General features: G+C 53.8%; 4 protein-coding genes across 4 annotated transcripts; 2 read left to right on the forward strand and 2 right to left on the reverse strand.

Annotated features, from left to right (window-relative positions):
- Positions 1-171: 171 nt before the first annotated feature.
- Positions 172-2,286, forward strand: PHYSODRAFT_337685 (hypothetical protein; the record flags this gene model as incomplete). Its single annotated transcript, XM_009535367.1, has 4 exons — positions 172-1,084; positions 1,162-1,539; positions 1,601-1,683; positions 1,828-2,286. The coding sequence occupies 4 exons, from the start codon at positions 172-174 to the stop codon at positions 2,284-2,286; spliced, it is 1,833 nt and encodes a 610-aa protein (XP_009533662.1).
- Positions 2,287-6,031: 3,745 nt separating this feature from the next.
- Positions 6,032-8,893, forward strand: PHYSODRAFT_304620 (hypothetical protein; the record flags this gene model as incomplete). The annotated part of the gene is made up of 5 exons (XM_009535368.1): positions 6,032-6,412; positions 6,563-6,729; positions 6,956-7,246; positions 7,442-8,404; positions 8,449-8,893. 5 exons carry the CDS (start codon positions 6,032-6,034, stop codon positions 8,891-8,893), a joined length of 2,247 nt encoding a protein of 748 aa, XP_009533663.1.
- Positions 8,894-12,077: 3,184 nt separating this feature from the next.
- Positions 12,078-12,512, reverse strand: PHYSODRAFT_520250 (hypothetical protein; the record flags this gene model as incomplete). The annotated part of the gene is made up of 1 exon (XM_009535369.1): positions 12,078-12,512. A coding segment is annotated over one exon (435 nt), but the record flags the coding sequence as incomplete, so codon positions are not given.
- Positions 12,513-12,692: 180 nt separating this feature from the next.
- Positions 12,693-13,175, reverse strand: PHYSODRAFT_464199 (hypothetical protein; the record flags this gene model as incomplete). The annotated part of the gene is made up of 1 exon (XM_009535370.1): positions 12,693-13,175. A coding segment is annotated over one exon (483 nt), but the record flags the coding sequence as incomplete, so codon positions are not given.
- Between the last annotated feature and the right edge of the window lie 391 nt (positions 13,176-13,566).

A 13,566-nucleotide genomic window follows, 5' to 3' on the forward strand; every position in this document is an offset into this window, starting at 1 on the left:
CCCGGGCTGCCGTGGGTTCTCCAACGCACCGACTACTCGCTTGTTCCCGTCCCAAGTCTGAACCAGGGTCGTCAAGGTTTGTCGGGAGTTGCGTCGACTGTGGTCACGTCTTTGCCGGGTACTTTATCTCCAGCGTCGACTCGACCGACCGTTCCTGTGAGCTCGACTGGGATGACATCTCCTGGCCGTCCACTACGCCGGACTGCGGCCACCGCACGAGTGTTGAACGCGCACTGCTTGGATTTGCTGGAGACTCCGGATTACGTCGTTCTCCGTTCATTTCGGCGCAGTTCGTCTTCTGGTTCATCTGACTCGGCTCTTGGCTTGGATGCTCCAGGGACATCGGCACACCCGCTGACCGTGTCAGGGGATTCTGAGTCCACAGCGGAAGACCCTGGGTCGGCTGACGAACTCAGCCCAGTCGACTCGGACGATCTCCACGGTACTCCGTCGTCCCCTTCTCTTCCGCCTCCGCACGGGAAACTTCAGAGCTACATGACAGCCCGTCAATCTCCTCTTGTCCCTTCCAGTGAGTCGGGCGATTCAGACTCGCAGCCGAGTTCCAAGAAGCAGAGCGGCAAGGGCAAGCGCAAGCGGAGGCGCAAGCACAAGCACGAGCACAAACACAAGTCAAAGTCGAAGTCGAAGTCCAAGCCGGCAGGGTCGAAGAAATCGAAGAGGTCTGCGTCTCCGGACTCGGCTAAGGACCCCCGCCCGTCCAAGCGTCAGCGAGGTTCGACTGGGGACTCGGCCAGCGGCCCGGCTGGGTTTTCGGCAGCTTCCAGCTCGACAAGCAACTCGCCTGGGAGCTCTGGTATCACATCGAGGTCGGCTGTTTTGCCGTCGCCTATTTCTGCTGGTCCAGCTTCAACCCTGTCGGTCCCTATCGTGACCGCTCACGACGATGCTGGCGCCCACGTTCTCCCTCAGTTGCCAGCAGCTTTACGCTATTCGCTCGCTCAGCTGCGCACTCGAGCTCGCCAGGCGGTCGGTCGAGATGCCCGGATCACTCCCCAGCTAGCTCAGCTGCGTGACATCCGCTTCGTTCATTACGGGTCTCGGCGGTGCTGGGAGGCTATCCTCAGTCATCAAACGGCCAAGTTCACTGTGGATGACGCGTCTGGGAAGGGCAGCGGCCGGTTACTCTCTGTTCCCTCGCAGGGATTAAAACGTTCGCGGATGTCTACCATCCGGCTCACCCGGCTCAGCGGCTCCTTCGTCTGCTTCCCAAGACTCCCATCTTCTTCTCCCCTCAAGTCCTCGACGATGCCAAGCGCCGGTTGGCGAACACGGTGAAGTCGGTGACTTTGATGGAGCGTCTCGCAGAAGTGTTCGTGAAGATCCGTGGGGAGGCTCCGAAGTTGGCTTGTGACAAAGAGGGTCCCACCAAGTTCTTCGTAGCGCTTATCGAGCGGTGTCACTGGATGGTCGAGTCGAGTGTGCTGATGGGGCTCCATCCGGCTTTTCACACGGGGCTCCCGTATCACCTGATAGCCGAGATGTATGACACGTGGGTGCTGTACAAGTTGGCTCGCAAGCGTCGAGGCGATGCCCTCCGAAATATCATGACTATCCTGCCCGGACGACCTGTTCACTGTAGTGATGAAGCTTCTCGGCGGGCTTGCTGCCCCGGAAATCGATGCGGAGCTTTTCTTCGAGCCGTCGGTCCCGTTGTATCCGCTGGTCAATCTCGCTTGGATTCCCGCGGGTAGAGACTGGTGTGCTGAAGCCGAGTCCATAGATGAATCGGAGGCTTGGAGGGCTTGATGGCTGACTGACCCGGCGACCCATCCGTACAACACGTGCTTCTGGACTCGCAACTTGGAGTTCATGGTTTTCGCTCCTGCTGGGCTCGATCCGCGCATCATCGAGGATGCCATCGAAGAGGACGTGGGTCTCGACGAGCCAGCTCCTCTCCAGATTTCGTCGAGTGCTCCAGTCCCAGCCAACCGAGCTGGGATTCGCATCTTCCAAGGTTGTGAAGTCGGCGAACTCGGCTGGGCTGCTGGTGACGTGGATCCGACGTCTCCGCTGATCGAGTCGCCCAACCTGTGCGGCCCTTCTCCGACAGCGTCTCTCTTCGGCCCTGCATCGCCTGGATCTCCAACCGATCTGCGTGCGTCTGTTTCTGCTGACTCGGCTACTCCTGATTCTAGCTCGGCGGACTCGGCTGTTCCAACTTCGGGCTCGGTGGACTCGGCTGCAGGGGACACGGAGGCAGTAAGTAACTCGGCCGGGCTTGCCACGAGCCTTCTCGCTGCAGCTGCAGCTACGGCTCCTTCGTAGGCTCCTACTTCTCCATGATGTGCAGCATGACTCCTGATTCCATCCTTCATTCTTGCCATTTCGTCGGTATGTAATTCATGTGATGTATACAGGTTTGACGCAGTAGCTTTCTTCGTCTCAACTCAGCCTGCTGTCTTCACTGAGTTGGCGGGTTCATCATCTTGGTGCAATAGCCTCAATCCTCGTCTGCAACTTGTACCATTTGCAGACGGTTTTCACGTTTCTTCTGCCGTAAGTAGTCGGACAATAATCCACCACACGACAAGTTCGACAGCGGCTCCCAGGTTGGTTCATCATAGCCAACCCACTTGACCTTGAACTTCCGCTGAGTTCTGGAGGTGCTCGTAGAGAGCGGCAACTCGTCGTCCAGGATGGCTTCGACTTCGTATTCATTCATTGCTTCGTCGGGCTCCCAGCTATCTTCAGGAAGGAGTTCCTCGTCAAAGTCGAGACGATCCGACTCGGCTAAGTCGGCTACTAGCCTAGTTGTCGGCCGCTCGCCGAGTCCCGTGACCGCTTTCAGACGTGACACATGTATCACAGGGTAGAAACGGTATCCGCTCTTGTCCGGGAGTTCGAGCTCGTAGGCAAAATCCTCCACCTTCTTCTTCACTCGGAATGGCCCATGCCATCGATGTGGTAACTTGTTGGTCAAGCCAGGTCTGACTCGTTCCATGAACAACCAAACTTGGTCACCTTCCTTCAATAGTGACTTCCTCGACTCGGCTATCTCGTCACCTTCCTCAGTCGACTCGGCTGCTCCCTCGGGTGAGTTCGCTGGGGTATTTGTCCCTTCCTCTCCGGCTGGGACAGCTCTCTGTTCGACTCGGCTGAGTCTGGCATTGTGTTCCTTCGCTCTCCGTTGCTTCTCCTTCAACTGGAACTCGGCTACAAGCTTCAAGGTCATCTCTCTGTCGGTTTGCTTCCCTGCGCCATTCGGCTGCCCCAGTCGAGTCAGCTGAGTTGCCCCTGCCGAGCCTGACTGACCCGGTCATCGCCTTGAGTGTAGACCGAGCGTCCCATCCGTGTACCAGGTAGAACGGGGTCTCCCGCCGAGTTGAGTCACTCGAATTGTTGATGACATGGAAGAGCATCTCGGCTACGTCATCCCAGTCGGCTTGGTGAGGGTCTTCCACGTACACACGCACAGCCTGGATCATGGTCTTCACTGAGCCTTCTTGCTGACCATTGGCTTGTGGCCGGTAACTCAGCGTCGCTCTCGACTTGGACTGCATCATCTCGGAGAACTTCTGGAACACTTCACTCATGAACCGGGGATGTATGTCGTGGCGCAGCAGTGATGGAACTCCAAACCTCCGGAACACATTCTCTTCGAAGGCCTTCGCTACCTCGAGTGCCCCGCCCCAGTCTCACTCATCGCCTTAGCAATCACGAACCCGGTGAAGTGGTCTTGAAACAACAGGAGTGCAGTGTTGCCCCGCCGAGTCTTCGGCAGTGGTATGGCAAAGTCCATCGATACCACGTGAAACGGTCGCTCAGACACCACGTTGTCGGGTGAATAGCCCTTCAGGTGCGGTTTGCTCTTACTGGTACTGCAGTCTTCGCACGCTTGGACATGTTTGACCACGTCTGCGTACAACTCAATCCAGTAGTAGTCGGCTCTGGCCCTGTGGTATGTCCGCACGATCCCTTGGTGGCCTCCCTCGATGGAATGGTGGCCGTTCTGCAGGATCTCGTCTATCATGGTCGTCGGGACCACCGGCCGAAGGGATAAGCCCAGTTCGCCGAGTTCGCCAGGTCGTCTGGCCTTGCCTTGTTGGTACAGTAGCCCGTCTTCGCTGAGCTCAAACTCGTCGGCAACCTTACCCGCGTTGTGAGCTCGGTGATGTGTGAGCTGCGCATAATCCCCTCTCAGGTAGGTCTTCAAGTCGGCCTATCTTTGTTCCTCGTCCTGAGCTCTTGCTATTCGTAGACGGCGCTCAGCTTGGACCACTACCGGATCGATGTCCATGGCGTTGGGCTCCCGGGCTTCTCCGAGCTCGGCTACCAGTCTCCCGTCACCCGCTGTCTAGCGGGCGGAGGTCAGCTATCTCGTTCAGTCATTACGTTCAGCTGTAGCCGAGTCCGTGTCCACGTACAGGACCTCAGAGATCCTGTTTAGGGTCTTCAACTCGACTTTCCGTCCGGCGCGTAGCACGACCTTTCCTGCTTTGGTTTCCAGTGCTTCAGACGCTTAAGAGTCAGCCGCCGAGTTGTAGAGACGCACTACATGGAGGTAGCGAACTGAATTCAGCTTGCTGGCCAATTTCTTGTGGCGTGCCAACTCGACTTGCAATGCCTCCTTCTTACACGCGATCACCCCCATTGCTGGATCGCAAGCCGACACCCCGCGCTCAATGGCCGAGGTCACCCCATTGTTCATGCCGGTGTACTCGGCTATATTCATCGTGGGCGATGGGAGGTGCGCGCTCGCAGCGATCTCAATGCTCCAGTCTGGCAAACGTCACAGGATCCAAGAGCAACTCCCAAACCCGCCGTGTTTAGCGGTCTTCGCCGATCCGTCAAACGACAGTACGTGCCCCTTGAAGTTTCGGGGCACATGCTCATACAGCAACTCTGGGTCCATGCGGACCACAGCCGAGTTCTTGGACGGCGGAGCGACACGCGTTAGTAGCTCGTCCAGTCCTTCTGCTGGCGTGATGGACGCTTGGAGCAACTGGACAAAGTCCGTTTCTCGTTCACGGACCCGCTTAACCCTGAGATGGAACGGTGATAGCAACACTGCAAAGCTGACAGGTCTGCCGTAGAGCGACTTCGACTAGAACACCCATTCGAGAGTCGAGTAGCGGGTGTAAACACGGATGGTCTTCCCGGCGAGCGGCGTGTGGCACACTTTGATGAGTTGCAGCAAGGCGAGCACTTCTTTCTCGGCGGGATGGTAGCCGAGTTCATTATCCTTGAGAACTCGGCCGCAGAACCGCACTGGATGGAGCTTCCCGTCGTGGAGCTGCATCGGCGTGCTACTCAGAGCCCACTCATTGGCGAATAGCATAACGTGGACGTCCTCAGCCGAGTTGAAGTGGCGGAGTATGGGTGCGTCGACCACCTTCTGTTTTAGCTCGGCGAACGCCGCTTTTGCGGCCGTCAGATCACCGCCGGGTCCAAAGTCTTCGTCCTTCAGCTGATAGAGGACCGCCCCATATACAGCCCGGTTGTGGATGAACCGGTCGTAGTAGTTCAGCGCTCCTAAGAATGCTTGCATCCCCTTCTTCGTCGTCGGGAACAGCAGCCCGGCTATCGCCAGCTTCTTTTTCTGGTCGGCTTGGATTCCAGCCGAGGTCACCCCATGTGACAGGAAGTCGACTTTAGGCTGGGCGAAGATGCTTTTCGGGAAGCTGACGCTGATGCGGCATTCAGTGAAGTGTTGCAGCAATCGGTCAAGCGTTCCCAAGCAATCGTCGAATGTCCGCCCACCGAAGCAGATATCGTCCACAAACGACCGTCGGTCGAAAACCGGTGCAAGGCACTATTCATCAGGTTCACCCGTCCTGAACATGTCGGCTTCTGGGCTGTTAATATCACTGCAACAGTTTTGGTTGATGATGTTATCGATGTTGCGACGACGCGTGCTGGAATTCAACATCGAGTGGCCGTATCTAACGTGTTCACAGGAATAAATGGCACTGGAGGAGTATTCGGCGCCGCGAAATCGTTCCTGCTTCAGTGCAACCCCCAAAGTATTGCTGAAAATACTGTGTGCCTGCAGAATGGCATTGGTACACCGATGGCGGTGACTGTTGTCAGCCCGTCAGAAGGATTCAAGCACCTCGGAATATTCCAAAGTACTGGTGATATATGGAGCTCGACAATTGCACCTGTCTGGAGCACATTGAAGTCGGAAGCGGAGAGGATTAGTCGATTGCAGCTGTCCCATCGTCAGCTCCAGTACATCGTGAACCACGGTTGGCTACCTCGCGTCCAATACCGAACGCAGCTAAACGTCTCGCATAAAGTTGCCAAGCACATCGACATTTTAGTAAGAAGAACCGCTAAACAGGTCCTGAGACTGCTTCACAATACCCCAAAAGCCGTCTTCCATGACCACAACCAAGGCCTTGGTCTCGCTAGTTTTGAGGACATGAGCAATGTCGCTAGAATTGAGTTGGTAATGAGAGTTCTAAACTCACAACACTTACCAGCTTATCACCTACTGGTGGAGGCTTTTGAGAGATACTAAGTACAAGCTGGACTCACATCTCATCTACTAGAGATCCTAATAAATCCCCCGAGTCATCTCCAACAGTGGATCCACCAGACGCTGCGGGCGGCCGTGTCCATTGGCACAAGGGTAGACGTCAAATGTGTGAATCCAGATGAATGTATGCCCAAACGACCGAATGATAGACCAATTTGGCAAGAGCTATCGGAAGAATTACGCGGGCGGTTGCTGAAATACAACATCAAGTACGCACACAAAGTGAGGTATGTCGGGGATATCGCGAGCAACAATGGAAAACAACTAGTACTGGGGTCAAAGCTGGACCGGATACATCACTGGACACGCAAGCAACTACGAGACTTCTCCATGTTAGAAGATGACCTGGTAGCGAGCTGTGCCACCCCAATTACAGAAATCTAATCGCACCGACAGGATGCACTGTAATCGACACGAGACATCTCGACATGCCTAGACTAGATATCGCCCCAGATCATTTTTTATCGTCAACCAGTTTGAAGAGAGTGACGAGGGTCTTCTGCTACGCGGGTACGAATTGGGCCAACGAATTGGCGACGGGGTAATTGAGAAGCCACTAGGATATGGCGACGAGATCCGGGTGCAGTGGTGGCACGAGCGCAACCCAGACAGTGGAATTTGGACTCCTCGGCCGGACGGTGAGGTCACAGAGTATGCCGATATCTTTATCCCGGTTGAAGTGGTAAGCCTTCCAAGCGGTAGAAGACGTATAACGCAGCACAGAGTGATTATTTGGACAGATATGTACGTCGGGGGAGTGACTGGTCTGATGGACCGGGGGTTCATACTGGAGTCGTTTAATCGATCTGTACACCGCCACCAACACGTAATGGAGACTGGAGGGGTCCAAGTAATAAACCGAGCGTGCTGTGAGTGCCACCGACGTAAAGAATCACAACTATGTGTGATTTGCAACGAATGGCACCACTTGAATTGCAGGACTTGCGAGGCAGCGATAACACCTGCGTCGCGGGAGCTATGGGTTCGTTTCAGTGAGTTTCCATCGCGTCCACATCCAATCCCGGCCTGGGGCGGTAGTGTACACGATGGAGGAACCCGAGCAGCCAGAGGAGGTTGGGGGCTGCGGACCGGCGCAACGCGGCGGTTAGGACGCCTACAACCTAATTGGGCCGACATCACGTCAACGCGTTGTGAATGTCATGCGCTTATCGCAGGGCTTGCTGTCTCAGGAGACTCTGGCACCCAACTGTGCGACAACAAAGCAGCCATCGTGACGCTGCAAACGGCACGAGCTATTGCAAACGGAGCGAGGCCTCCTTATACCAAGTACAGCAACCGACATCGAATTGAAATCCGGTCAATGGTTGCATTAATGTGCCCTGGGGGTACTTTTAACGCAAAGTGGATACGTTCCCACCAGGAATGTGAATATTCAGATGATGTCCAGCTTAACGAGGAGCGTAAAGCTTTAGCAGACGTGGATGGTGACGCGGCGAGAAGTCACGACGAAGAAATTCCAAGGTCGTATTCGGAACTGATAAAGTGGGATGACGTGCATTTAGTGGACTCAGACGGCAAACCAGTGGTTGGGCGAACACGAGTCTTCATGATAGGCTTAGTTAACACGAAGCGGAAGGAGGCTTGGATCCAGACTCAAAGGACCCGTGGCAGTGACCGCGAAACTGCGTGTGTCACCAATGTGAACACTGTCAAATTGCTGGCGTGGGACGAATCACAAAAACGATTCTACTGGAGGTCAATCACGAATGTGCTGCACACGAATGTCAGAAAACACATACTCCACGTTAATTGGGACCCTAACTGCAGACTATGTGACGAATCGCGGCTCGACACTCAGTCCCACCGCTACGGCGCGTGCATTGAGGAGTGTGTAGCAGCGGAACGCCTTCGTCTCGATGTCAACGATGAAATGGAGGCTTTGTGTGACCCAATTTGGATACCAGATCAAGAATACCTTGTACCAGGGAGATGCCACGAAATGGCTGGTCGTATCAATCACAGGAGGTTGGGTCGTGGAAAGTGATGGTGCAACTTAGCCTCACAGTATGGGTTCACGTAGCTCATGTTAGTGCATTAATCAGGGATTGGCGGTGGGTGCAGTACGCGGGTCACGTTTTTACGTTGGAACTGCAGCTTTGCCGACGTGGTCCAGTTGGGCGTCTTCTACCAGTGCAGTTGCAACGAGCCGCACATGCGTGCCACCCCGAGGCAATGCACTACCAGTACCATCCGAGTCAGATCACTGGCCTATGGATTACTGGAGTGCTCGACTCTCGTTATCCGAAGTACGATGATGCCCTCAAGTGTAGTGGCGGAAGTGGTCACAGTGCTATGTGGATTGACGATACGTATCTCCCCGCGGAGGAGGATAGGTGGGAGGACATTTGCGAAAAGTATCTCCAGTCCTAAGACCGACACAAAGCTATATGGGTTGCTTGCTACGACGACTCGGCTGCACATAGAGCGGTAGAACGCATAGGTGTCGAATGGTTTGTACACGTCCCTGCTGGCTGTATGCAAATGAGGACAAGACAGTTGGTACGACAAACCGTAAAGACGGAAAGGCGAGCGATCACAGCACAAAACCCTCGGGGGTTGTGGATAGGCATTGTTACTCAATCTTGTGGCCACGAGGAGCATCACCGATGGATTGCTGAGTGGTCTGCTGCTCTAAGTCACGGTTTCTCGATTGACGGGCTCGTAGTGGATAACGTCAGAATGGAAACAAAAGTGTATGGAGCCCGGCAAGCGCTGATCACGTGGCACAGTGCAATGGCGACAACTGGAATGGATATGGTGCTAAGCACAAATCGGAGCTGGCTACTAAACCGGTTTCCAGAGCTGTATGGGGCACCTATCGGGTAGAAGATTTGGCCTTCAGCAACTGAGACCACATTGAGATGGGCACATGCGCTTATGGTTACGGCTGGGGGTGCATCAAAACTTCATTGGGGCGTGTTACGATGCTTGTGGAGCGCCAATAGAACGCATTGGAACAGCACGTGCCAATCAAACATTAGGGCAATTCAGAGTGCCCGTGAAGGGGCCCTCATGAACGAGATCAACGACACCATCAGAACTAGACGCCGCCAACACGCACGAGCAGCGCATCGCCTTGATACGGTGCTAAGAGTGCATGCGGAGGCGCTTCAGGCTAATGTGGAGGAGTGGCACGTAGAGCGGCGCCAAGGGCTAGGCCATGACCAAGGCACAACCACCAACTCCGAGCAGCTACAAGTCGATGCGAGCCCAACCTGATCACGACGAGTCGACTCGACAAACACACGAGAGAGGGGTGAAAAACTTCTCATATGTAGCAAAAATGTGTGCGACTAACCTGCGATTGTACTTAGTCGAAGTGGTGTGCGACTGTTGACTAGCCAACGACAAGCCAAGTGATCTTGTCGGTCACCTTGGCAAGCTTCTCGCGCTGGTCTTTTAACTGGGCGTCCCTTCATGAATGCACATGACAGGTCGGAAACCTGTGATTTCGGCGAATTTAACTCTTCAATAAGAGGAACATCGCCGTTGAGACCGACATGGATAGAAAGCCCTGCATCTAGTTTGGGTAATGCCGCTGTATGAAGCGCTAAATGTATGTAGATCTCGAGCGATTTATCCTCAAAGTTGGCGTTGCCTGGCGCCTCTGCGATGTTTCTTACCGTTATTTATGCAGCATATAAAAAGCTATATGTATTTGTGTGACCTTTCAGGTAGGGGTGAAAGATCGCGCATTACTAGCGACAAGATGACTGACAAATAGTAAGGGGGAATACACACCATGTCCTCGTTGCCGAACGGGACAAGAAAAGGAGAAGCCACTTTGGCATTACTCCTTTGACGGACATATTAGTAGATAAGCAAAGTTTCAGCATCCCTAGACTCGCCAGGAACAACCGAATTTATTATTTTCCCGAGATTCCCGTACATTGTTGAAGGGACGTCCAGTTAAGTCCGAACTCGACGCGCCGAGAAGCTCATAAACCCTTTCACTTTCGCGTTAACCATTTTAAAGGTGCGGACCGTGGCGTCTGCTATCGCTCGAGTGGCGACTCGGGGATCCACCCAGCCAGAGTCGTTCATCCACCGTGGGTGAACCAGAGAGCTAGCAGCAGTACCGACCGGTAGGTGAGTGCTGGCGTCACCACCTAACACACGCACTTTACTTGCACGTAATACAACGTATGCGGTATTGCGCCTTCGTGGGGATCTAACCACCACCGTCCCCTCGTCTCGACTAAGGAGCTTCGCACTCGACACCGATGTGTCCACGCTGGTTGCAGTAAGGGCAGGCCGCGAGCGAGCGTCGGTAATTGCTTCTACTACAGCCCAACAAGTGGCAACGTCCACACACGGTCCTCCCATCCTGCGTGAACATGTCCGATGGCAGCGCTTCTTCGCGTCTCTCTTCTTGCCATCCTCCTTGGTCGCTGATAAGGGTGCTCTAGCTCGATACGCAGGGTGTCGGCACGCGGTAATGATTTCAGCAAGCTCTGCACCGTCGTGCGACGCACATGGTGGTATGAGTCGCTCCACCCACAAGCTCCTCGTGCAGTTCGCGTGTGAGCTCTCTGCAGGGAGATCACACGCGAACTGCACGAGGAGCTTCCGGTCTGAGCGGCCAGAATCTCCCCTCAGGTGTGAACCGGTAATTAGAGGCATACCAGCTCGTTTTAACTTTCATCCTAGTTACGACCGTGCCGTCCCTAGCGTGGATGCAGTAGCACAAGGATTGATGTTGCGCTCTGGCGACGCCGGCTGGGCGCTAATGCAGGACGCGGCTGCCAGTCTGCCCTTTATTAACTTTTGGGAATTGTGAACGTGGCCATGCACGGCAAACACTTTCGATCGTCTCGATATAGAGCCCACAACCATCCGCGCGCACTCTATCAAGCGATTAATCCCGTAGCAAGACTCTTGCTGCTCCGATCAGCATGGAGTGGAATTGAGTTTCGAGGCTCACAGTAGTTTTTCTGTGCGTTTGACGCACACAAATTCGTAAGGACTCTGCATATCTGTTTGTATGGAAAGGTCGCCACGGGCAAAAAGAATTCGTGTGTGCGCAGACGCACATGAAACGCAAAAGTTTTCATACAAAAATGAGGTCAGACGCACACGAATTCAAGAGAATCATGCATACATCCATACGTGATAGTCCCCCCGCCCTCACGTGTATGCAGTGGAGCTCTAGCAAAACCCACGCAAACTTGATAATTGCTGATATATGTCGTATTTCTCGTAGCAAATCCGTCGTAATTTGTGGAGACGAATTTGACGTCTCCACAAATTGCGTCGAGCGCAAATGAAGCGTACCAATATTCAGGTACACATCTCAACCACCAGTTACATCAGTCAGTCTTACTTGCTCCAGCCAGCACCTAAGGCACTTCACGTTCTGCGCTCTCAAGCTTCTCATCAGTCAAGCCATGGCCCGCCGATCCAACGGCAGAGGCAGAGGCTTTACTACCGCTCAAGTTGACCGTACGTGCGATTGCTACCTCCTTATTGGTGTTTGCTAATGACTAATGCGTTTCGGCGTGTGCTTCACAGGTCTCCTGGCACTTGTAGAGCAGCATCTGCCTCTCGGGTCGGCTCAGTGGGAAGACGTGCAGTACGCGTTCAACAGGCGCACATGTCGTTTGTCTGCATTGTACGGAAGAGGTAGAAGCAGCCGACGGTAACACTTAGACGCGGGTCCCATTCCCCATTCAGCTGCTTGGCGCAGAGATGTTATCGCGTTGTGCAATGCGAGCATTACTAAACGGCAGTCAGCCGACGCTCGCTCAACATCCCCATCTTTTAGAGGGGTGAAGATCTTGCCGATTGCCTCCCGAGCCACTGGAAAAGCGGAGTCGGTCGCAACACCGGTTCCAGGCACAGTAAAATCAGGATTGGCAAGTTTTTCTTGTAATTGCCGGCTTGTTTCGCGATCATTCCACGAACCCGGGCAATTGTGGCGCCCCCACGCCAATGTACCATCAACACCGTAGCACAGTGTGCCAGTCACCAAAGTGCTGTGAAGCCACCCTACAAAACAAATAGTTTAAAAAATGTGTTCCTAGCAAGGTGTGCTACGAACCGTTGTAGTGTTTTGCAAGTCAGCTCTTGTCGGTTCTTGCACGCGGTAATTCTTGCCATCAACGAAGCCCCATATTCCTTCAACTAGCGGCTCCCGTGCTTGAGTTAAACGTGACCATTCGAGTTGCTGTTCCTTTGAAGGAAAGCGGATTCTGGCATCTGGTAGATCATTAAGACAGGCGCAAAGTGCAGTTTCATCTTTAGCTAGGACACGCGACAACGTAGCCGGAGGAACTCCAAAAAGCTCGCACAAAGATTTGTTTTCTACAGCGGCTGTGTAATAATGCAGCAAACAAGCGAGCACAGCATGCTTAAAAATGAACTTGGGCGGCCGGCCAGACTTTCCAACTCCACTCTTAACAACATAATGCACACTAAACGCTTTTAGCAAACACTCAAATGACTGGGGATCAATGGAAACAACCGCTATAAAGCTTCCACGATCCTGACTTGCATACAGAGTGTGCCAAGGCGATTTAGAAGGATCGATCAACGCATCAACAGTTAGAACATTGCGATCAAATGGAAGCATACACCGCAGCCGTAGGAGTAGTAACACTCGCTTCTTCGCACGAGCTTTTTGGAGCTCGCTTGCCAGCAGAAGCTGGCGGCTGGTGGTCTCTCGCATGGAGCCGAACTGTAGTTGCTCGTCTCCACCAAAACTGAAGCCACTCTGTGAGTGTAGCCATGTACTCAAATATGCTGGTTTTGGTCGGGTTGATGCATAGTAGCAAACGCGGCGCAAATTTGGACATATTTGGCACATAAATTGCTTTTGTGACAGCGTTTGTGTTAGTTTTGGAAGAGTTCCAGTGCATAAAGTGGGTAGACCAAGTAGATTAAGAGTGAGAGACAGGGAAGGACAGCCGTAGCCGCCGGGTACCCAGTGGGCCCGGTCAGCGGGGTTGATGCAGAGCTCGCCCTGATTGCAATCTGCGATAACCGCATAAAAATAAAAAATAAAAAAACGATCAAGCGTACGGTGCTATACATACTGAGTGAGG

Source organism: Phytophthora sojae, assembly GCF_000149755.1.
Source record: "Phytophthora sojae unplaced genomic scaffold PHYSOscaffold_8, whole genome shotgun sequence".
Taxonomy (NCBI): Eukaryota; Oomycota; class Peronosporomycetes; order Peronosporales; family Peronosporaceae; genus Phytophthora; species Phytophthora sojae.